General features: G+C 41.6%; 2 protein-coding genes across 6 annotated transcripts in view; both read left to right on the top strand.

The window, feature by feature from the left end:
* The window catches only part of N4BP2L2 (NEDD4 binding protein 2 like 2), a 107,356-nt gene that overhangs the window by 75,621 nt on the left and 6,195 nt on the right, over nucleotides 1-25,540 (top strand). Inside the window, exon 6 of one of the 5 annotated variants that reach the window (XM_047078647.1) lies at nucleotides 11,775-12,676. The exons of 1 other annotated variant lie outside the window; for it this stretch is intronic. The gene's annotated coding sequence lies outside the window, so the exon portion shown is untranslated. Of the gene's footprint in view, nucleotides 1-11,774; nucleotides 12,677-25,540 lie in introns of those variants that run through there. 3 more of the 5 variants (XM_047078603.1, XM_047078631.1, XM_047078621.1) reach the window with 3 other exon arrangements.
* N4BP2L1 (NEDD4 binding protein 2 like 1) overlaps nucleotides 5,336-25,540 on the top strand; it is a 32,825-nt gene continuing 12,620 nt past the window's right edge. The window contains 5 exon segments of the mRNA XM_047078687.1: nucleotides 5,336-5,769; nucleotides 11,775-11,923; nucleotides 12,708-12,763; nucleotides 24,404-24,433; nucleotides 24,436-24,476. Of these exon segments, the coding sequence (XP_046934643.1) occupies nucleotides 5,588-5,769; nucleotides 11,775-11,923; nucleotides 12,708-12,763; nucleotides 24,404-24,433; nucleotides 24,436-24,476 (458 nt within the window). The 5' untranslated portion in view covers nucleotides 5,336-5,587.

Raw genomic sequence — 25,540 nt, 5'->3', positions numbered from 1 at the left:
TTGTTTTGAAATTGCATCAGGATGGAAGGGTAGGCCTTATATCCAAGTATAGGTCCATGATTCCATTTCTCAAATTCTGAAATTGAAAAGGCTTTGAAAATCACAAGTTGTTTTTAGTTTGTTTTGTTTCTTATCTGTTTGGCATTAAAACTAATTTGGCAGCAAAACTTGGCCCAAACAGGTTAATTTTACTCCTTATTTATCCTACCTCGTGTGACCGTTCATACATTTCATTGCTGAAATATGAATGTGTTTAATTACCACGGGGTAATTGCCATGGGGTGCTCAGTCCCCACTCAGAATGTGAGGTTATATATATATATACACATACACACATACTGTGTACCTTCAATAGGCAAACACGTGCTTTCTGAATTCTGAAACATATCTGACCTCAGGGGTGTTGGTTAGGGATCGTGGGTCTTGCACCATCTACAAAATTGCACCATCTTTCAAAATTCTGTCTTAGTTTACTTGTATTGACCAGTCTTCAAATAGGAAAATTCATATTTGAAGAACAGAAATGAGGGGGTGATTATGCAACAAGTAGGCATTTGCCTAATCCCTCTATTTTCAGAAAGGGAGGATCTGTCTTGTCTTGCTTCCTACTCCACCCTATCTATACTGTCTGATGTTCTCCAGGGAATAAACCTCTGGGCTTCTCGAGGGGATGAGCAATTGCCTGACTCTGGATGTCTGTTTCCCAAGCAGACTTTCCACTGACCTGCCTGTTAAAGCCCACTTCCAGCCCCAAATCTTCTAGTGCCTGAAATTTTAGGGGTTATGCAGGGTAAATTGTGTTGACTCATGGCTTTCTATAACTCAGGGGATTTCTGGGGGGGGGGGTTGGGTTTGTTTGTTTATTTGTTTTTGCCAAATTAACACTTGGTCTTTGCTTTCTAGTTTTCAAATTTTTGTTACTGTGATATTCTGTCTTTTTTCTTATAATTTATGCTTAAAAATAATAACAAACTAACTGCCCCCCCCCAAAAAAAACCTCTTACATTTTTGTGGGGTTTCAAGGAGGGAGTGGAAGTTAAATATTTGTGCTCCCTCTGCCATAGTTATTAGGAATTAAGTGCTTTATTTAAAATAGCTGTGCTTTTTCTTACGCTTCTTTCAGGCAGCTTTAGTTTATCTTTCTACTAGATGGTGGGTCTGTTCCAGACAGAAACCAGGGTTTTCAGTGTTTGCTTGAACTCCGTAAGAGTCTTGCTCTCAGAGCCACTGTGAAACTGGACTTGCCTTTGGCCCAGGATGGGATGATTTCAGGGAGGACCTGACCAGCAACAGGGTCCAAGCCCAGGTAGCTACGGAGGGGATTCTGACATCTGGCAAACCTTGCTCTCCTAGAGGCCTTCACCAGCAGCATTTATGGATTTCTAATGAATACATTAGAATCCACACTGCCATGCCTTATCCAAGGGTATTGTTATGATTATTTTAACAATGAGAGGGGCGTCTGGGTGGCTCAGTCGGTTAAGTGTCCCACTTGAGCTCAAGTCCTGATCTCGCGGTCCCTGAGTTCAAGCCTCGTGTCAGGCTCTGTGCTGACAGCTCGGAGCCTGAAGCCTGCTTCAGATTCTGTATCTCCCTCTCTCTCTCCGCCCCTCCCCTGCTCACATTCTGTCTCTCTCTTTCTCAAAAATAAATAAACATTAACAAAATTAACAAAAATATTTTAACAATGAGTGTAGCATAAGTAGTGACCCGTTCTGAAACACCTTTATGCTGTATTGGTACAAACCGGCTGACCATCTACCCAGGCTTGTATTTGGGTTCCAGAATGTCCCTAGTTTTTCCCAGGCACTGTCTTTATTATCTTGCCCTAATTTCCAGAATGGAGCTTTAGAAAAATGGGCTGGGGCTACCCTTCTGCTCCCAGGCTTCCTCCTCAAAGCTTATAATCCTCAAGTGCCCTTGTGTACAGAGGCACATAGATGCTGTGGAAAAGATATGGTCCTCCCCTTGGGGGAGGGGTGTGGCACTGAAAAGAGTAACGGATGGAATGTGGGAGGCAGGGAGGCAGAAGCAGGTGGGGCACAGCCTTGTCCAGAGAACATTCTGCGTGGCGGGCCTCTCCCAGGCCACCAGAGTCCTGTGCATTTCCTCTGTCAGTTCAGCCAGGTGGAACACAGAGGCCACATGACTTCTCTTCCCTTGTCCCCCTGCCCCTAACTTCTAGCTTCCTTCCGCCTCCACGTGGCTTCTAGGGGAAGGAGAAGAGAAGAGCAGGGAGGGAGCTGTGTGAGAAGAAAGGAGGACAAGGGCCTACCTCTCACTGGTCAGATTATGCAGAAAGGTGACAGCAGGTGCAAGCTGGAGGCACCAGAACAATCAGGAGTCCGCCGCAGAAACAGTTAAGCAGGCAAAGGTAGACGTCTTTCCTGTCCTGTCCATGCACACCACTTATATAACAAGAGGAATACACGTGGAGACAAGACTAATGTATGTTTTTGAGTAAAAAAAATTAGATAATTTTTGGTAGGGAAAGAAGAGACACAGGACTAGAAAGAGTTGCGAAAGCTACTGCCTACATGTTTGAAATGGCTCTACGGTGTTAAAGGGTCTTGGGAAGCTCCATCCTGGCTTCAGACTTTCTGCCATCTTGGCATCTCTGGGGTGGAAACCTGGGGCCGATTCATAATCAAGCATTCCAAATCCTGGGTTATTTGGAACCGTAGGTTTGAGGGTTAAGTTCCTGGTTTTCAGTAGCCCCTCTTGTGTACCTCCTCATTTTTCCATGTCTTTTAAACAGTGGCAGTTAGGGAAACATTTGAATGTATCTGCATTTGCCGAAAATGACCTACAGTTTTCTTTACATCTGTCTTCGTAGTGGTTTCTGGTGCAGCAAAGCGGGACTGTGCTGGTCATCACGTAAGCGAGAAATGGAACGAAACCCCAGAGCTCAAGAGTTGGTTGGTTGAGATGAGGGCACTAAGGAGTGTTATCACAGGGGTCCTCTGACTTGGAGGGTAGCCCAGCTCTCTGGAGGCTGGCACCTAGATAGAACCAGGAAAGATTTGAATGCAGGCTAACAGCAAGCTGGCCCACAGATCTGTCAGTACGTTTACTGACTGCTCCTTAGCTGACATTATCACCGTCACACCTGCCTGTGGAGAAAGTAGTTTAGGTCCACATTACAATTGTGGACCCATACATCTTCCGAATGTCAGGCTATGTTGTTAGATCTTGGGGTGGCAAGGGTGACATCGTTTCTATTTACGGTCTAGTGGGAGGAAACATACACAGACAGATAGCTTTAAACAGGGTGGTTTTGAGGAATAAATCAGAGAGAACAGCCAGAACTTGTTGACTAGTTAAACGTGGGGTTTGAGGGAAAGGAAAAGCGTCTAGGGTCCCTTCCAGGTACTGCTGACCATTTTCTGCTCCTGAAGCTCTTTCTCCCTGGGCCTCCAAACACCTCTCTCTACCTCAGAGTTCTGTCTGCTTGGCTGACCATTCTCTCACACTCTCCTTTGGCAGATGCCCTTCAGAGACACAGTCCTCAAATGCTGGTGTCTCCTGGCCCCCCTCTTCAGCCGTCTTCTCTATTGTCTGTCTGCTTTTCATAGGGCAAGGATTTCCAAAACTCTGTCTCTAGCTCAGACCTGTCTTCTGAACAGCACACTCATATTTCCCAGCCTCTACTTGGTAGTTCCATCTGCCACAGACCCTGCAGATTCCTTGTGCCAAGACCTCTAGATCCCAAAGCTGTGTGTCCTCCTGTGCCCCCTCCCACATTGCCTGGGCCCCCCTCTGTAGAGGAACATAGAAGTGGATGGAGGTCTCATGCAGCACTAATGGAAGCACCCCAGCCACACGTGTAATTTAAACTTTTCTGGTAGCCACATTAAAAAAGCAAAAAGAAACAAATGAAATTAACTTTAATAACATACTAACCCAATGCACCCAACATATTATCATTTCAACACATAATCAATATAAAAATTACTGAGATATTTTACCTTTTTTTCATACTGCCCCTTCAAAATTCAGTGTGTATTTTAATCTCTATTTGTACTAGCTACATTTCAAGTGCTCAACAGCCCCATGTGGCTGGTGGTACTCGTTTTGGATAGTGCAAGTCTAGAACGAAAAGGGTAGTATTTGAGGCTGGGCAAAAACACTCTGGTAAGAAGTATGATAGAACACACAGAAGTAAGGGATATGTACATGAAAGCATCGCTATTTTTATGAGTCATGTGTGTTCTCTGTTCCTTATGGTTTTCCCCTAATATGTAGAGCAGCTTTTGAAATTCTCATGTTTCTCAGCAGTGTCAAGATCCTACCTCTGATTCTAGGAAGGGATTTTCAAGGGACAGCAGCTCATCTCCCTGCCCCCACCCCTCCAGGGGAATCCCAAGGTTGGATTCTCAGCACAGAGCCCCTCCCTACTTGGGCCTTCCTTCCAAAGTTTCTTGTGAAATCTCTGGATTTTGTTTAAGAAGGAGGTTGCTTTTCTTCACAATTCCTTTTCAAAATTTTCATACCTTGGCTGCCAAAAGCAAAATGTATGTACTTTACAATAATTATTACAGCCAAAGCCACCATACCTCCTGGATCTTTCCAGCATGGTATTTTTAATATTGTCTCTTTCAGTCCATGCGTCTTGAATTTTGGTTCAAAAAATAGGATCTCTCTGTCACACTCTTGAGTGTGAAATACTGGAGAGTGCTATGGTGATCAACCAACTGGCGCTCACCAGTTCCTGGAACTTAGAACTCAATTCTGGATACTTCTCTAGAAAGGATTTCCGTAGACTGCTCCTTTTCCCGGGGAGGCCATGTCTTTTCAGATGGAAGTAAAGCAATATGGTCTTTCCTTCCCGTGACCTGGGCAATATGGTCTTTCCTTCCCGTGAGCCCCAGTTTATGCTACTATTGATAGATCAATCTGAGTTTTAAGGGGTGCTTTTTCCAATGGAGAGACTTAAAGTTATGTTGAGGCAGCAAAGCTTTCTAAGAATGTTTTTTGGCAGGCTGATAAAGAAGGATTAAAAAAAAAACCCCAAAACGATAGAGGCCCGGGACAGTGGTATTAGCAGCTGGGACACTAGCCAGATATTGGTGCTCACAAATTGGGGAGGACAATGGACTTTACTGTTAACTATTCAAAATGCTGTTCACGTTCTGTAATCGTCAACTAAAATTATTTCACTTTCAAGGTCTAGGCCAGTCGGGGGTGGGGTGGAGGAGGGCTGTTGCAGAGAGCCTGACTTCCAGGGCGGGCGGCCCGGGGGAAGTGTCCCAGTGTCCCAACAGGCAGGCCCTCCCGCCACTGGGAGAAGGGCACCGAGAGGCAAGGGAGGGAGTCCGAGAGCGGGGCGGGCGGGGGGGGGGGGGGCTCGGGGAGAGCGCGTCACTCAGGTTTTCCTGGCTGCCAGTCTCCCAGCGTCCCCAGCTTTCCAGGTAGGGACGCCCCCTCCCACGCAGCGCGGTTCGGTCGGGTGGGAAGGAGGGGCTGGCCTCCGAGCGCCCGCCCCTCCATCTATCACATGGCCGGAGAGCCACAAAAACAACAGCTTTGGCCAAGACCGTGACTTCAGGAAAGGAAACCCGGGGCTCTCGCAGCCGGCCCCCACCCCATGGAGGAGAGTTTTCTTGAATCCTTTGGGAGGCTGAGCCTCCAGCAGCAGCAGCAGCAGCAGCAACCTCGGCCGCCGGCCCCGCCGCCCCCGCGTGGGACACCTCCGCGCCGCCACAGCTTTAGGAAACATCTCTACCTCCTGCGAGGCCTCCCGGGCTCGGGGAAAACTACACTGGCCAGGTAATGACATCGGCCTGGGCGCCGGCGCGCGGACCCCGGCCGAGCGAGCCCCTGCCCCGAGCCGCTCCGCCCCGTTCCCCCCCCCCCCACCCCCCGCCGCCGCCGCCGCCGCCGCGCCCGCCCGGGGTCCTGGCCCCGGCCCCGGCCCGAGCCCGGCTGCGGGGGAGCCCGCGCCGTCCCCGGTGCCCGCCTGGCCGCGGGCCGGGAGAGGAGGGCGGCCCGTCCTGTTTGTTTCCATGCTGCGCTTTCCCGGGAGAACGGATTTCGGCACTGCGCCTTGCGCAAGCCCCAGATGGCACCGGCCCCTGCCCGGCCGCCGAGCCAGGCCCCGGGCCAGCCGGGCCGAGGGAGCCTTGGCCGCCCCCAGCCCGGGGTCGGGAGGCCCGCAGGGATTCTTCTTCAGGAACCCCGGTGGCGACTGCAGAGAAAACCGCGGGGCCGCCCGCTAGCGCGCAGGCACTCGCCACAGTGCGTCAACAGGCGTTTTAAACCCGAGCGGAGACGCGAGAGGGCCAGGGGGCGGGGGACCCAAGGCAGCAGTGGCCGCGGCCGGGGGGCGGGGGGGGGGGCGTGCGGCCCGCGTTGAAAATCTAGCGGATTAAGGCAGCGCCGCGTTTGCTTTGGCAGCTGCGAAGGCGCACAGGTGCAAGGGGGAGGGGGCCGGCGCGGCCGCTGCTGGCGGTCATTGACAGAGCCTCGTAATGGGCGCCCAAATTCGTTTACTCGCGAATTGCGTAAGCGGCCCTCCGCGTACAGGTCAGCGCGAATTACGCGGGCTTGTTGCCTGCCGCCTCGGAGCTGGGCCCACCGCTACAGCCTCAGTTCCCACCACTCCCCGCCTTGCACTTGATGCTCCGGCAACGTTGAACTGTTTTCTCTCCTTGCTTTTGCTGACGCTGGCCCGCCTGCCTGGCTTGCCTTCCGCCTACCTTTGCCCGACTGATTCCACTAGCCCTTTAAGGCTCGGATCCGTTACCTTACCCAGCAGCTACCCCTCCCCACCAGTAGATGCTCTCTTCTGGGCTCCTTGGCTGCCTGTTTACACCTCTGTGACTGCGCTTGGTTTTACACATGGTTTTGTTTACCTTTCTTCAAGTTTCTTGAAGCTAGGGGCAATGGCAGAAGTAGTGCCTTGCCCTCAAAGAGCTTTCCATCTCATTAGAGAAAGAAGGCTAGCCATAGAACCATGGACCTGCTACAGGAGAATCAAGGTAGCATACTTTCAGGAGCTGATTTGGATGATACACAGATGATACAAAGATGGTGAGAACAGGATCTGGGTCCACTGGGGTCAAGGAACTGTGACAGCCTTGGTGATGTGCTGCCAGCTTTAATCAGGATTCCTGGCTGATTCGTGGAGTAAAAGTCTTTAGCCAAACAATATTGCTACATTTTCACAGATTAAAGGATGGGTGACTTCCAAAGGGTCATTGGTGCCCTTTCCTACGACACACACATTTCAGTAGACCTGCTGTCTGGTTATGGAGGTGGAGGGTGGAGAGTGGGGGAGGCTGCTTAGAACGCAGCAGAACTTGGATATTTCATGCTACAGTCATGGTGGGTACATCTGTTACAAACTAAGTATCTTCTGAATTCAAATCCCATTTAGTTTCACTTTGACTTTGCTGATCTGTGGCCTGTGGCACACTGAATGTCAAAGAAGGAAGTAAACATCTTTGGCCAGATTTTGTTTTTAACTACTCAGAAGGGAAGTGATAGGATGAGTTGGAAGGAAAGTGCATAGAATTGAATGTTGGAAGCCATGGGTTCTGGATCTTAGACTCCTCATCTGTAAAGTGAGTGGGTTGGCCTGGGTGGTCTTTAAGGTTCCTTCTGGCTCTAACATTCTACACTTTTAGGATTTTAATTCCTGGTTGACATTTGGCTAAGCAGAAGACACCGGATGAGAGACCAGCTTATTAAAGAACATCTCTCTAGGGACGACTGGCGTGAGCACTGGCCTGGGAGTCTGAAGATTGTGCCTTTAGATTCTCTTCATCACGAAAGCTGGTGACTTTCGGCAATCACCTAGCTTCTCGGGGACTCGTTTTCCTTATGTGTGTGAATACTAAGAAGGGATTAGATGAGGTGATCTGTTGAAGACCCTTCTGGTTCTTAATTTCTAGTTGTCAGACTTAAGCACGGTTTAATGGCTAGGTAAAGAGCTCTGACCTTGGAGTCAATTTATGGCTTCCAGTCCAAGCTCTGCCACTCACTAGCTATGTATGATCTTTCCTCGGCTCCTCTGCACCTTGTTTCCTTCTCTGTTAAATAAGAATATCTGCTCTGTTCACTTCAGAAGACTCTTGCAGAGGTTAAATGTGTGTGAGAGAACTCGCTAAACTTTAACGTGCTATATACATTTTAAGAGGTATTAGTTGCTGCTTCAGACGTTGATCAGCTGAGATAAATCTTCAAGGTGTCACTTGGGAGAAGCCTGGCCCTGAAATGAAGCAGGCAGCTAGCTGGAAGTTGACTTTGTGAGTTCTCCCGCTTGGGACTTCTGGAGGCAGAGGAGCCTTGGCACTTTGGGGGGTGGGCGGTGCATTTACAAAGCAGTCTGGGGAGTAAGCAAGGAACCAGGCCACAGCTCAGCAAGAAGGGAGGCCTGCAGTAAAGACAGAGTGGTATGGTGGATGTCACAGGCCGTGGTCCTCAAGGACCTGCCTTCGCCTCTCTTCTGGGGCGTCGGGTGGACGAGAGAAGGAAAATGGCAAATTGTTAAAAAGTACACATGTGTAGAAAGTAGTAAAACTGTAAGGCTCTCTTATGTATTGTTGGATTCTTGGAAATTCATATTTTCTTCTATGTATTTTCCAAATTTTCTATAATGAATATGTATTTTTTGAATCCGAAAAATAAAAATTAAAAAAATTGGAGGAGATCGTTTTTACAAATGTGGGTTCTTCTTTTTCTGCTGTTATTTCTCATTTGATTAAAGAAATAATAAAAGTTATTGAAATTAGGATATGTCTTGTCTTCCAAATCACTGTTAGATTTTTATGCTTTTCAACCAATATGTTTTTATAGTTTGAAGGGGCTTGAATGTTGAAACCTTCTATTTAAATTCTTTGGACATATTTAAAAAACAGAGTTTTACCAGGTTTAAAAAAAATTTGAGTACAACAGAATACTAAAAACTTAGCATGCCCCCTAAATCTGTTTTATCACCTCTATTTCATGGAAAACAAAACAAAACACAAACCACAAACATTTCAAAAATAGTTTCTTACCATTGACCTGTAATTCCTACTTCCAGGAATTCATCCTAAGGTAGTAATTGGACAAGCTCATGAACATAGGGGAGTGTTCATCACAGAGTTTTTTATATGATAGAAAAAAAAATGTGAGCCAACTTAAACATACAGAAATAGAGGATTAGCTTATAAGTCATGCAGTCATTAATGGGAACATAGATATATTTGACATGCAAATATATTCATTCCCCCCGTTAAGTTAAAAAGCCTAATAACAAAGCTGTCTATCAGAAATCCCATTTTCTGTTCAAAGAAAGAGGGTCTGTCTACATATACTCACATGAAATGTGTAAAAAGGTATCTGTTGGTGGTTGTTGACATTAGATAGTAGGATTATGGACTTTTCCTACCAGACTTACTTTCTCATTTTTCTATGACAAATATGTGTTACTTGTTAACTTTTTAAAGTTGAAAATAGTTTGTGGAATGACTTGGCTAGATAGACTCAGGTTGTGTGACAAAACACTTACTAAATAACACAATAAATGTGTCATTCTCTATATGAAAAATTTTTCCTAGGTTTATTCTTAGTTGGAAATATAGTAGGAGACTTTTTTAATACACAAGATTGATTGTAATTACTTATTGTTATTAATTTTGTTATCAAGTAATTATTAAATATTTTATTAATTATTAGCATATGAACTAGCATGCGCCACTTGATTCTTTGACACCTCAGGTTCTTTTTCATTCAAATGGAGCTAATATTTCATTAATAAGTTTTTTGTTGGGGATTTAAGATACTATGGTAAACAGTGATCCTATAATTATATGTGTGAAAGCACTGTGGAATTCGTGGGCTACATAAATACTAACTCTTGTTAATTATTCACTAATCAACAATAATAGCAGTTGCTGGGTACTTAAAAGACTATTAGTACTTGCTCAATAAATAAGATTAAGAGAAGGAGCTCACAAAAGACTAACAGATGGAAAACAATAATCAATACACTACTGTGGGTAAGTGAGCTCTGACGGGGAAGAGCATTTTATATGCTTTTGGTGTTCAAGACCAGGTCGGTCACTGAGGATGGTTAGGAAGATAGGAAAACTATGGGAGAGATCGTCTCTGCCACGTGGGAATGGTTATTGAGCTGGCCTTGACGATGGGGAGGATATGGCTGAACAAAGAAAAAGGATTAGCGACATGAATTGGGAGAGCTGGGTGTTCTAGGCTAGTGAGGAGGATGGCTTGACTGCGTGGACGGTTCATATCTGTGAATGTGTTGGTTAGGTTAACACAGAGCCAGATCACCGGAAACATCAAAACCTGCACAAAGGAGTACACCGAGTTGATAGAAGAAATAGGATTCCAGTCCCAAGACCCTTTCACTCTCAGCAGATGATCCAGAACTATCTGTTTCCACAGCTGCACTGAAAAACTCACCTGGATCTGCATCTATCCTTTCCTCTTACATCAATGAAAGCATCTGTGGACTATTTCCCTCTATGCTTTGCAGTGTGTGTGTGTGTGTGTGTGTGTGTGTGTGTGTGTGAAAATATCCCCCCTTTGGGGCCATTTTAACCATTTTTTAAGTGTGCAGTTCAGTGGCATTAATTATATGATGTTGGGCAACCATCACCAGTATCTATTTCAAGAAAGTCTACCCATTAAGCAATAACTCCCCATCCCTGCTTCTCCTTAGCCCCTGGTAACCTCTGATCTGTTTTCTGTCATTATGTATTTTACTACTCTAGATACCTCATGTAAGTGGAATCATAACAATATTTGTCTTTTTGTGTCTGGTTTATTTCATTTGGCTTAATGTTTTCAAGGTTCTTCTAGGTGGTAGCCTGTATCAGAACCTCATTACTTTTTATGGCTGATTAATATTCCATTTCATGGATATACCACTAAATTGTCCATTTGAAAGGAAATGGCAAGAGTAAAGGGTGGTCTTTCCTTCTGTTTTTAGGCCTTGTTTGAAAAGTGTTGTCAACCTTATGTCAGTTACCTGGAATTTCTTTAAATCTTTACATTTCAGTCAAAGTCTAGGAACCAGGCTCTAGTACATGTTGCATCTTTTGCCATGTTCCGGTTCCCTTTGGCAGTGTCACAAATGGTTTGCAACATGGATTCAGTCAGGCGCAAAGGATGTTTGCCGACAGCTATCTTTTCTTTTGTTCGTGTCTCTGGATAACATGAAATTTTCCACTAAGTGAGATACCGTTTCATTATTTTTTGGCACTAAACTTTCCAAGGAAGTGAGAGGATGCTTTCCTGATGTGACACAATGATAAGACAGAGGCAAGGACGAAGGTATACTTTGCCAGCGGACACGGTGACGTGTGGGAAGCAGTGAGAAGGGATCAGTTAAGTTAGCTAACTGTAGTAGTAAGAGGTTAAAGCCCAAAGCATACTGTGCTCCACGGCCTACCCGGCCAGCAGGCTTGGGCCATGCATTTTTATTTATGAGGCCAGGGCTCTTATAAATAAAAGCAAGGTCAAAATAGAAAGTTTGCGGTATTCCAAGTCTGTGTATATGAAAATAAAGGATCAGGTAGGTGGACATATCAGATCTTTATTCGCTGAAGTCTACTTGGAGAAACTACTAGTTTTTTTACATTTTGAATGATTTTCCTAAGGTGGGTTTTAAGCTTCTCTGCTGAGCTCCTTCTGAGAGTCCTTACAACACCTCTCTCTGGAGGTTGGGATGAATAAGGACTATAAGGACTATAGGCTTGTAGACTATAAGGACTATAAGGACTATGAATATGAATAAGGACTGTGCTTTAAATGTTTCACAGGGAGGAAGAATATACAGTGCGATATGTGTTTATAATTACTTGGTGGAAAGGCTGCCCAGCTATACAGGAGATTCTCCACCATCGTAGTCCTGGAGCCATTGGGAAAGTAGAAGAACACGCTGCTGAATTGGACCAAGATAATATTGCAGGTGTGGTTTATGACTAGAGAAGCAGTAGAAATAGAGGAAGAAATGAAAGGGGAAGAATGTGTTCATAGGAAGATCTCAGACATGCACAAGATGTTCCCTTAACCTAATCCAAGCCTAAGACACTGAGAAGTTAGACATCTTGATCAGGGTCACAGGGATGACTTCCTATTTCTAGTGCAGAGCTTTTACTTCTGCACCAAAGGAAGAGGCCACTGGGAGTGACCTGGTGAAAGACTAATGAAGTTGGTTTTGAATTTGTTGTTTAATTAAAAAACGTTTACGTGGTCTATTAAAAAGGCTAAGTTTACCTGGATTAACTCTTAGAGTAAGAAAGTCACCTTTTATTATTTGTCATTATTGATGATATATTTCTTTGGCTATAAAAAATACCAGGGAATTAATTTTCTTTATTAATGTGGTACCACTGGGACAATGGGAGGGGATGATTTAGATTTTTTAATAAGTACTCATATTTATCCTGATTATGGTATGTTGGAGAGAAATGTAGTCAATATCCAACCCCCGAGGGTCTGAAGCCCCTTCCTCATCTACTCACAGGATAAGACATTTGTAATTCAATCTAGTGACTTAGTTCCCTCTTGGCATTTCAATGAACTCTTCTCTATTTAGTGGCACCATTCTAGGCCCATTCAGACTCTAGAGGAACCCAATAAGGAATTGTTTGTTTTCACTCCACATTATCTAAAGAGACCTAGGCTCTATGGATTGAGGACATTGTACAATAAGGAAAAACTGACCTAATTTCTGATTGTTCCTTCATAAGGATCTCTATGGCATCATGTGTATGACTTGGGGAGAAGGCTATCTGGTTTTATCAAGGTAAGAGCCGGGAAAAGAGAAGGGAGAAAGGAAAGAAAGTGTACATTTATTGAGTGCTAACTGTATGCTTGGCAGTTTATAGACGCTGGCTTATTGGATCTTTATAATAACCCTACGATATGGTTGATTTCATTTTATAAGCGAGGAAATTAGAATCAGAGAATCATGCACTTGGTCCTGAGATTCCAGATTTTGTAATACACAAAGTGGTCTTACCTACTAGGGATGTTCATGAACAAACACACATACATCTGCTTTTCATAGTTACTAGGGAATCCTGTTGAGGCATGATTGTATAGTGAGGATATTTCAATGTTCTTTTTCACACTTTTTAAGGATATTTTAAGAGGGGCTTTCTCTGCTCTCGAAAGTAGCACCTCTCCAGCATTCTTTGCCCTGTACTTTGACTTCCTTTTCTCCCTTACACTAGCACCCCCCGACATATGGTTACTTATTTATTATCTATTTATTTTACTAGAAGGTAGCTTTGTGAGACGTGTTGTGAGCTCCTTGATATCAGGAAATATTTTTTCTTCAGCTTCTGAGAGAAGGTCTGGCACCTAGTAGGCCTACGTCACTAAATATTTGATGGATTTGTCAGTGCCAGAAGCTTCCTAACAGTTGCCAGCTCAGTTGTCAGCATGGGACTCGAGTAAAGCACAAAAGTGAAAAGGAGATTATTCACACAAAGAGAGGTGTAAAAGAATGAATGGGCTGTGGAGAATAGATGAGAGAAACAAAGCGTAGGTACAGCCATCTGCTCCAAAGTCCTCTTCCATCGGTACACAAGAAAATCCTTCCTGTGTTTTACACGTGAAGATGTTGGATGTGCCACCTTCACCACCCAGGAGTCACACTAAAGAGGGGCTTAAAAATTAGAATCAAAGATGCAGCTGCTTTCACAGAGAAGCAGCAGCCAACGGTTTTCCGTTCAACCACTGTTCTGTTGTCTATAACTGACTTAGGACATCTTGGGAAAACACAGCAAAAAACAAGTTAACACTGAGGTAGGTGTGCTTCTGATTCCTCCTATTCTGAGCATGGCTGAAGTGACCAACAATAGAAACATGGGGACACCTGTACCATTGCCAGATTCTACAGAAGGGAGTTGTTCACATGCAAAAAAAGGGAGTTCTCATAGGTAGAGTGGAGTGGGATGCACTGGCCCTTGAGGGCTATCTGGGAGTCTGGTAGGCATTCACATGCCCTCCTTTGGAGGCGAGGGGTAAGAGCAAGAGGGAGCAGTAGGACAGACTGGGAACTCCTTGCTGCAGTCTCCTTAGCCACGGTGGCTTGGTGGTATCCATGGGGCTGGCAGTGGTTGAGTTGCATCTTTCCAACTCTTTCCAATAGGGCAAGGTTCAGCTTTGACATGGTGTTTGGAAGCACCAACAAGGTCAAGCCACACCAGGCCTCAGGGGAAACTGTCCCAAGTCATTAACAGCCATGGTTCCCTCCCCATTCTCTTCAGGGTGTTGGGTCATAGAACTTGTTCCCTACTTCCCAGTTTAAAGCCCTCGAGGAGGGGGCACCTGGCTGGCTCAGTTGGTTGAGCATCTTACTCTTGGTTTCGGCATAGGTCATTATTTCAGAGTTCCTGGGAAACTGACGGCACAGAGCCTGCGTGGGATTCTCTCTCTCTGTGCCTCCCCTGCTCGCTCTCTATCTCTCTGAAAATAAAAAAATAAACACTAAAAAAGAAATAAAATCCTTGAAAAGAATATCAGTAACATCAGAGGAAGTACTGGGATCCAAGAAGAATCCTCTCTTCCAGTCCCTTTTGGGGGTAAACCCAAGGGTTAGGTAAAATTCTCAATGTACAAAGATGAGTAACTAGAAATTCTCCTCATACAGTTTGGGGCTATATAAAATGAGTTTGCATAATTAAGGAAATAGAGCTTAATATTCCAGAACCATTCATATCTTCAGCAGGTGTTTATTGAGTATGTCTCATGTGCTTGACATTCTTCTATTTGCTTAGAATACAGCAGTGAACAAAACATTCCTGCCTTCATGGAACATATATTCTATCAGAGAAAAACATTTTTCTGAAAGGAAGAAACTTTTAAACAACACCTGCTCTGTTCTTTCAAAAAACAAAAAAGGATCCCATAGCTACTCCTCTTGATGTATATAGCCTCAGGAAACGTTCAACGTATGCATGCGAAGGGAGATAGGCACAATGATGTTCATTGAAACTTGTTCATAGTAAGGAAAACTGCAAACAACCTAAATGTCACTAGAGAAAAGGATAAATGAATGTGGTTTGTTTGTTTTATAGCACTCACGTGTAGTGGTTTAGTGTGCAGCTCTGGGGCCGGAAGTCTAGGTTTTAATCTAGCTGTAGCACTCAAGGGTCTTTGTTTTTTTCCAGCTTTAATGAGATATCGTTGACATATGACATTTGTTTTGTTGTTTAGATTCCACATATAAGTGAAATCATTTTTGTATTTGTCTTTCTCTGTCTGACTTATTTCACTTAGCATTATAGCCTCTAGGTCCATCCATGTTGTCACAAATGGGAAGATTTTATTCTTTTTACGGCTAATATTTCATATATACACCACATCTTCATTATACATTCATCTGTTTATGGACGCTTAGGCTGGTTTCATATTTTGTCTATTGTAAAAAATGCTGCAGTGAACATGGGGATGCATATATCTCTTCAAATTGGTGTTTTTGTTTTCTTCCAGAAGTGGAATGGCTGGATCATATGGTAGTTCTATTTTTAATTTTTTGAAGAACCTCCATACTATTTGTCACAGTGGCTGCACCAACTTAAAATCCCACCAGCAGTGTCTGAGGGTCCTTTTATCCACATCCTTACCTTACTAAAAAAATAAAAATCTTTTATTTCTGTGTGATAATGGCCATTATGCCTGGTGTGTGGTGATATCTCATTATGGTTTTATTTACATTTCCCTGATTATTAGTGATGTTGAGCACCTTTCATATTTCACCTGTTTCATGTTAGTGTAGGTCTTCTTTGGAGAACAATCTATTCAAGTCCTCTGCCCATTTTTAAATGAGATTTTTTTTTTTATAATAAGTTGTGTAAGTTCTTTATACATTTTGGATATTAACCTCTTACTGGATGTATGACTTGCAAATACCTTCTCCCATTCAGTAGATTTGCCTTTTTATTTTGTTGATGGTTTCCCTCAATGTGCAAAAGATTTTTAGTTTGATGTAATTACATTTGTTTGGTACAGCTTTTGTTGCCCTTGCCTAAGGACACGAGTCCAAAAAAATATTACTAAGAATGGTGTCAAAGAGCTTACTGCCTATATTTTCTTTTTGGAGTTTTATGATTTCAGGTGTTACATTCAAGTCTTTAATCCACCTTGAGTTTATGTATGGTATAAGAAAATGGTCCAGTTTCACTCTTTTGCATATGGTGTCCAGTTTTTCCAGCATCATTTATTGAAGAGACTGTCTTTTCCCCATTGTATATCTTGCCTCCTTTGTTATAGATTAATTGGTCATACAAATGTGGGTTTATTTCTGGGCTCTCTATTATATTTCATTGATCTATGTGTCTGTTTTGTGCCGGTAATATATTGTTTTGATTAATATAGCTTTGTAGTGTCGCTTGAAATCAGGGAGAATAATACCTCCAGCTTTGTTTTTCCTTCTTAAGATTGCTTTGGCTATTTGGGGTCTTTTGGTGTTCCATACAAATTTTAATATCATTTGTTCTAGTTCTGTGAAAAATACTATTGGTATTTTGATGGGGATTGTATTGAATCTGTGATCGCTTTGGGTAGTATAGACATTTTGACAATATTAACTCTTCCAACCCATGATCACATTGTATCTTTCCATTATTTGTGTTGTCTTCAATTTCTTTCATCAATAAAATCTTTTTACAGTTTTCAGAGTACAGGTCTTTAACCTACTATGTTAAATTTATCCCCAGGTATTTTATTCTTTTTGATGAAGTTGTAAATAAGATTTTCTTCATTTTTCTTTCTGATAGCTCATTATTAGTATATACAGATGTAACCAATTCTGCGTGTTAATTTTGTATTTTGGAACTTTACTGAATTCATTTATTCGGATAGTTTTTTCTGGTGGAGTCTTTAGGGTTTTCTTTATATAGTATCATGTCATCTGTAAATAGTGACAGTTTTACTTCTTCCTTAACATTTTGAATCAAGCATTTTATTTTTCTTATCTGATTGCTGTAGCTAGGGGTTCCAGCACTCTGTTGAATGAAAGTGGCAAGAGGGGCAAGAACTTGTCTTGTTCCTGATCTTAGAGGGAAAGCTTTTAGCTTTTCACCATTGAGCATGATGTTTATCATGCTGTCGATTTATCATATATGGCCTTTATTATGTTGAGGTATTATGTTCCTTTTTGGAAGTTTTGAATTATAAATGGATGTTGAAGGTACAACCCAAGGCAAGCACTGGAGTGAGACAAGGGCCACCTACAGTTTGGCCCTCCTGCTGCAGGTTCTTCCCATCCCCCCTGGGGCCTGGACCATCTCATCCTATGGTCTCCCTCCAGGATCCACATACCAGGCCTCCACTTTCAGCTGTGTTCTTGGCCTCATGTCTGGGACCCCAAGGAGGGCTGCCCAGCCTAATGCCTGAAAGACCTTGCTTGGGCCACACAGGCTAGCTATCATGGTGCCTAGTGGCCAGGAGGATAAAAATGGATGTTGAATTTCGTCAAGTTCTTATTCTGTAACTAATAAGTTAGCTTATTCTCTAATTAGATGGTCATATGATTTTTATTACTTTGTTAATGTGGCATATCACATTGATTGATTTGCCGATGGTATACCATCCTTGCAACCCTGGAATAAATCCTACTTGACCATAGTGTTTGATCTTTTTAATATATTGTCAAATGTGGTTTGCTAATATTTTGTTGAGGATTTTTGCATCTATGTTCATCAGGGATACTGGCCTGAGATTTTCTTTCTTTTGTGGTGTCTTTGTCTGATTTTGCTATCAGGATAAAATGAGTTTGGAATTGTTACTTCCTCTTTAATTTTTGGAACAATTTGAGAAGGATAAACACTAACTCTTCTTTAAGTGTTTGGTAAAATTCACCTGTGAAGCTGGTCCTGGAATTTTGTTTTTTGGGAGTTTTTAAATTACTGATTCATTTTCATAACTTGTAATTGGTCTATTCAGATTTTCTGTTTCTTCCTGATTCAGTTTTGGAAGGTTGTGTGTTTCTATGAATTTGTCCATTTCTTCTAGGTTGTCCAGTTTGTTGGCATATAATTATTTGTGATAGTCTCTTATAATTCTTTGCAGTTCTGTGATGTTGGTTGTAACTTCTCTTTAGTATCTTATTTTATTGATTTGGGTCCTTTCTCTTGTTTTCTGGAGGAGTCTGGTAAATCTTTTTTTCTTGATGAAGTTTATTGATTTTGTGTATCTTTTCAAAGAACCCGCTATTACTTTCATTGATCTTTTCTATTATCCTTTTTAGTCTCTATTTCATTTATCTCTACTCTGAGCTTAATTATTTCCTTGCTTCTACTACTAACTTTGGGTCTTGTTTTTTTCTTCTTTTTCTAGTTCCTTTAGGTGTAAATTTAGATTGTTTATTTGGGATTTTTCTTATTTCTTGAAATATGTCTGTATTGCTATGAATGTCCTTCTTAGAACAGCTATTGCTGTATCCCATAGATTTGGAAAGTTGTATTTCCATTTTAAATTGTCTCAAGGTATTTTTTGATTTTCTTATTGATGTATTCATTGACCCATTGCTTGGTTAGTGGCATGCTGTTTAGTCTCCAAATGTTTGTGTTTTTTCCAGTTTTCTTCTCTTAATTGATTTCTAACTTCATGCCGTTGTTACCAGAAAAGATGCTTGATATGACTTAGGTCTTCTTGAATTTATTGAGACTTGTTTTGTGGCCTAACATATGATATGTCTATGAGAGTGTCCCATGCGCACTTGAAGAGAATGTATATTCTGCAGTTTTTGGATGCAATGTTCTGTATATTAAACCCATCTGGTCTGATGTGTTGTTTAAGGCCAATGTTTCTTTATTGATTTTCTGTGTGGATGATCTATTCATTGATGTAAGTGGGGCATTAAAGTCCCCAGTATTATTGTATCACTGTCAGTTTTTCCCTTTTTGTCTGTAAATATTTGCTTTATCTATTTAGGTCCTCCTATTTTTTTTTAAATGTTTACTTATTTATTTTTGAGAGAGAGAGAAAGTGAGAGTGAGCACAAGTGGGGGAGGGGCAGAGAAAGAGGGAGACAGAGAATCCAAAGCAGCCTCCGAGCTGTAAGCAGAGTCCCATGGGGGTTCAAACTCAGGATCTGTGAGATCATGACTTGAACCGAAGTTGGGTGCTTAATTGACTGAGCCACCCAGGCGCCTCTAGGCGCCTCTATTTATTTTGATGCATAAATATTTATGAAAGTTCTGTTTTCTTCTTGGATTGACACCTCTATCGTTATATAAAGTCTTTTCTTTGTCTTTTGTTACAGTCTTTGTTTCAAAGTTGGTTTTATTTGATATGAGTATGGCTATTCCAACTTTCTTTTCCCTTGGCATGGAATGTCTTTTTCCATCTCTTCATTTTCAGTCTGTGTGTCGTTAGAGCTAAAGTGAGTCTCTTGTAGGCAGCATATTTTTTTTTTCAAGTCTTTTTTTTTTTTAACGTTTATTCATTTTTTTTGAGACAGAGAGAGACAGAGCATGAACGGGGGAGGGTCAGAGAGAAGGAGACACAGAATCTGAAACAGGCTCCAGGCTCCGAGCTGTCAGCAGAGAGCTGATGTGGGGCTCGAACTCACGGACGGCGAGATCATGACCTGAGCCGAAGTCGGCCACTTAACCAATTGAGCCACCCCAGGCGCCCCCAGCATATAGTTTTATAAATACTTTTTAATGTTTATTTTTGAGAGAAAGAGTGTGAGTGGGGGAAGGGCAGAGAGAGAAGGATACACAGAATCTGAAGCAGGTTCCAGGCTCTGAGCTGTCAGCACAGTGCCTGACACGGGGCTTGAATGCATGGACTGCAAGATGATGACCTGAGGCGAAGTCAGACGCTTAACCAGCTGAGCCACCCAGGAGCCCCTAGATATGTTATAAAATATTTATTTTCAGAGAGAGAGAGCATGAGAGCGAAGGCGCTTCTGTGAGCAGGGGAGGGGCAGAGAGAAAGGGAGAGAGAGAATCCCAAGCGGGCTCCACGCTGTCAGTACAGAGTCTGATGAGGAGTTCAATCCCAAAACTGGGAGATCATGACCTGAGCTGAAATCAAGAGCCAGACGCTCAACCAGCTGAGCCACCTGGGCTCCCCCTATAGATTTTTCAAAAATCCACTCAGCCACCCTATGTAATTTTATTGGAGCATTTAGCCCATTTAAAGTAATTATTGGTAGGTATGTACTTACTGCCATTTACATTTTTTTTTTCTGGTTGTTTTTGTGTTCTCTGTTTCTTGGTCTCTTGTTGTTTGATGGTTTCTTTAGTGTTTTGGGGCCTTTCTCTTCATTTTTTAATGTTTCTATTGTAGGTTTTTTATTTGTGGTTATGATGGGGTTCTTATATGTAGACCTATATATATATAGGTCTATATATATATATAGATTTATTTTTCAGATGATAATCACTTAAGTTCTAACACATTCTAAAAACACTACATTTTCTATTTTATTCTATGTAATTTATTTCTGCTCTAATCTTTATTATTTCCCTTCTTCTGCTGGCTTTGGACTTTACTGATAAACCCCTAGCCAGACTTATCAAACAGGAAAGAAAAAAGACCCAAATAAACAAAATCACGAATGAAAGAGGAGAGATCACAACCAATACCACAGAAATACAAACAATTATAAGAGAATATTATGAACAATTATATGCCAACAAATTGGGCAGTCTGGAAGAAATGGATAAATTCTGAGAAACATATAAACTACCAAAACCGCAACAGGAAAAAAATAGAAAATTTGAGCAGACCCATAGCCAGTAAAGAAATTGGATCAGTAATCAAAAATCTCCCAACAAATAAGTCCAGGGCCAGATGGCTTCCCAAGGGAATTATACCAAACATTTAGAGAAGAGTTAATACCTATTCTTTTGAAACTGTTCAAAAAAACAAAATGGAAAGAATACTTCCAAACTCATTCTATGAAGCCAGTATTACCTTGATTCTAAAACCAAAGACCTCAAAAAAAGAATTGCAGACCCATATCCCTGATGAATATGGATGCAAAAATTCTCAACAAGATACTAGTGAATCAAATCCAATAATACATTAAAAGAATTATTCACCACAATCAAGTGGGATTTATTCCTTGGATGCAGGGGTGGTTCAAAATCTGCAAATCAATCAATGTGATACACCACATTAATTAAAGAAAGGATAAGAACTATATGATTCCCTCAATAGATGCATAAAAAGCATTTGACAAAATACAGCACTTTCTTGATAAAAACATTCAAAAAGGTAGGGATAAGAAGGAACATACCTCAACATCATAATAGCCATATAGAAAAGACCCACAGCTAATATCATCCTCCATGGGGAAAAACTGAGAACTTTCCCCTAAGGTCATGAACACAACAGGAATGTCCACTCTCACCACTATTGTTCAACATAGTGTTGGAAGTCCCAGCCTCAGCAACCAGACAACAAAAAGAAAAGGCATCCAAATAGGCAAGGAGGAAGTCAAACTTCCCCTCTTTGCAGATGACATGATACTCTACATGGAAAACCTGAAAGACTCCATCAAAAAATTGCTAGAACTGATACATGAATTCAGTGAAGTCACAGGATATAAAATCAATGTACAGAAATCTGTTGCATTTCTATACACCATTGATGAAGCAGCAGAAAGAGAAATCAAGGAATCAAGCCCATTTACAATTGCACCAAAAACCATAAGATACCTAGGAATAAACCTAACAAAAGCGGCAAAAGATCTGTACTCTGAAAACTATAGAACACCTATGAAAGAAATTGAAGACACAAAGAAATGGAAAAACATTGCATGTTCATGGATTGGAAGAACACATATTGTTCAAATGTCTATACTATCCAAAGCAATCTGTGTAGAAATCTTGCAATCCCTGTCAACACCAGGATTTTTCACAGAGCTAGCACAAACAATTCTAAAATTTGTATGAAACCAGAAAAGACCCTGATGAGCCAAAGTGATGTTGAAAAAGCCAAGCAAAGCGGGAGGCATCACAATTCTGGACACAATTCACAATTGAGCTGTATTACAAAGCTGTAATCATCAAGACAGTATGGTACCGGCATAAAAACAGACACATACCAATGGAACAAAATAGAGAACCCAGAAATAGAACAAGTATATGGTCAACTCATCTTTGACAAAGGAGGAAAGAATATACAATGGAAAAAAGACAGTCTCTTCAGCAAATGGTGTTGGGAAAACTGGACAGTGACATGCAGAAAAATGAAACTGGACCACTTATAGCATACACAAAAATAAACTCAAGATGGATGAAAGACCTCAGTGTAAGACAGGAAGCCATCAAAATCCTAGAGGAGAACACAGGCAGCAACTCTCTGACCTTTAGGAACTTCTTACTAGATATGTCTCTGGAGGCAGGGGAAACAAAAGCAAAATGAACTATTGGGACCACATCAAGATAAAAAGCTTCTGTACAGTGAAGGAAATGATCAACCAAACTAAAAGGAAACCTACACAGAATGGAGATGATATTTGCAAATGACATATCCAATAAAGGGCTAATACCTACAATCTATAAAGAATTTATCAAACTCAACACCCCAAAAATAAATAATCCAGCTAAGAAATGGTCAGAAAACAGAAACAGACATTTCTCCAAAGAAGACATACAAATGGCTGACCGACACATGAAAAAATGCTCATCATTACTCACCATCAGGGAAATAATATCAAAACTACAATGAGATATCACCTTGCACCTGTCAGAATGGCTACATTAACAATTTAGGTAACAACAGATGTTGGCGAGGATGCACAGAAAGGGAACCCTCTTACACTGTTGGTGGGAATGCAAACAGGTACAGCCACTTGGAAAACAGCCTGGAGTTTCCTTAGAAAGTTAAAGATAGAGCTAATCTACGACCCATCAGCTACACTACTAGGTATTTATTGAAAGGATACAAAAATACTGAGGGCAAATACAATATTTATAGCAGCACTATCAACAATAGCCAAATTACGTAAAAAGCCCAGGGGTGCCTGGGTGGCTTAGTCAGTTAAATGTCCAACTCTTGATTTTGGCTCAGATCATGATCTCATGGTCTTGGGATTGTGTGCTGGGCATGGAGCCTGCTTAAGATTCTTTCTCTCCCTCTCTCTCTGCCCCTACTCTGCTTGCATGCAGGCACTCACCACCCCCTCTCCCTCAAAAAAAAAAAAAAAGGGAAAGATCCAAATGTCCATTGACTGATGAATGGATAAAGACGAAGTGGTGTGTGTGTGTGTGCACACACACACAATGGAATATTACTCAGCCATCAAAAAAAGATTAAATCTTGCCATTTGCAATGATGTGGATGGAACTCAAGTGTATTGTGCTAAGCAAAATAAGTCAGAGAAAGATAAATACCATATGATTTCATTCATATGTGGAATTTAAGAAACAAAACAGATGAACATAGGGGAAGGGAAGGAAAAATAAAATAAGATAAAAACAGAGAGGGAGGCAAACCTTAAGAGACTCTTAAGAGAACAAACTGAGGGTTGCTGGAGGAAAGTTGGGTGGGGGGATGGGCTACATAGGTGATGGGCATTAAGGAAGGCACTTTTTTGGATGAGCACTGGGTGTGGTATATAAGTGATGGATCACTAAATTCCACTCCTGAAACCAATACCACACTATATGTTAACAAACTTGAATTTAAATAAAATCTTGGAACTAAAAAAAATGAAATAAAAGCACTACATTTTTTTTTAAGTCCCCCCACCCATGTTTTATGTTTTTGATGCCATGTTTTATGTCTTTTATTTTTAGATCTTTAACCTCCTTGGTTAAATTTACTCCCGAATATTTTATTGTTTCTAACACTATTGTGAACAGGATTGTTTTCTTTATTCCTTTTTCAGATGTTTTGTTATTACTATATAGAAACAACCAATGTTATTTATTTATTTATTTACTTACTTACTTACTTACTTCTTTTCTTTTATTTGAGAGAGAGTGCATGTGCAAGTCGGGAGGGGCAGAGGGAAAGGGAGAGAGAATCTTAACCAGGCTCCAGTCTCCAGGCCCAGGGTGGAGCCAACATGGGGTTTAATCTCAGGACCCCTGAGATCATGACCTGAACCGAAATAAAGAGTGGGACACTTAACCGATTGAGCCACCCAGGTGCCCTGAAACACGACCAATTTCTGTACCTTGATTTTGTATCCACTCACTGGTCTCAGTTGCTTCATCTGTAGCATAGGGGTTACTAACAATACAGTACTTATCTCACAGGTCTATTTGAGCATTATATGAGAAATGTAAAGCCATGAGAATAGTGTTGGAACACAGTAAAATGTTAGCTACGTTTGCTGATAACTACATAGCAGTTAAAAGGAATGGATTAAGTCTGTATATAAACATGAATAGATATAAAAAATACACTTTCCCTTCATTTACTCATTCAACAAATATTTATTGAGTACTTACTATATTTTGGGCAGTCTCCTAGGTACTTGAGAATAATTACTGAAAACGAAACAAAGATCGTGCCCTCATGGACCTTGTATGCCACAGGTAGGGAAGCAGATGTAAAGTATAAGGAAACTGGATATTATGTTAGGAGGTGATAAGTTCTCTGGAAAAGAGAAAAGAGAGATAGAGTAAAGGTGTTTGGGAATGCCAGAGTTAAGGGCAGGGAGGTTAGCTGGATTTTAAGCCAACAAAACAAATATAAGAAAATGTTAACAATTATCAGCTCCAGATGGTATGTATACAGATACTTGTTATATTATTATTTTTTCCTTTTCTATATATTTATAGTTTGTTTTTTCTTGAAAATTTCTCTCCATGGTGTGAGATACAAAAATAATAATAGGTATGAAACATGAAGGGAGTTGGCAAGGAAGCAGAAAAAAATTAAAAACGAGCTAAATGAGATCTACTTTTTAAAAAGTATCCAAAGAAAATGTTGGATTTTTAAAGTCTGAGATGGAGGTGAATAGAATCACAATACAGAAAATCAAAGAGTAATATAGAAGACAAATGTGAGAATAAATATAAATAAAACCATAATAAATATAACCAAAGCAACGATTACAGGTATAATAGCACACATATTTCTGAGCTGACGACCTGAACAAAAATGATAAAAATATAAACCCAGTACTTAGACATAACCTGGTAAGACTGTTGCAAAAGCTGTTAATTAACTACCTGAATTTCCTTAATTACTTTTTGTTGGGTGTGGCAGCGTGCCACTTTCTTTTTTTTAACGTTTGTTTGTTTATTTTTGAGAGAGAGAGAGCAAGCGAGCGAGCCGGGGAGGGGCAGACAAGAATCTGAAGCAGGCTCCAGACTCTGGCAGCACAGAGCCTGACGCAGGGCTCCGACTCACAGACCTGCCGTGAGATCGTGACCCGAGCCGAAGTCGGACGCTCAAACAATTGAGCCACCCAGGTGCCCCAGTTAAACTCATTTCTAGCTAAAACATATGTGAACTATAAACATCTGTGGGAAAAGACTGTAATCCAGTAATTCTCATCAAGCCAAACTGCTGATGTGTAAAGACAATAGAAGGTCTTTCTTAGAGCCACAAGAGCTGGCAAAGTATCTAACACCCATGTATCTGAACTCTGTGT

The sequence above is a fragment of the Lynx rufus genome, unplaced genomic scaffold, assembly GCF_022079265.1.
Source record: "Lynx rufus isolate CCGP_SWC_20201006 ecotype Redwood Valley unplaced genomic scaffold, mLynRuf1.p SCAF_1, whole genome shotgun sequence".
In the NCBI taxonomy this organism is placed as follows: Eukaryota; Metazoa; Chordata; class Mammalia; order Carnivora; family Felidae; genus Lynx; species Lynx rufus.
Note: the sequence above shows the minus strand (reverse complement) of the source record. Positions and strands in the feature narration are given on the sequence as shown.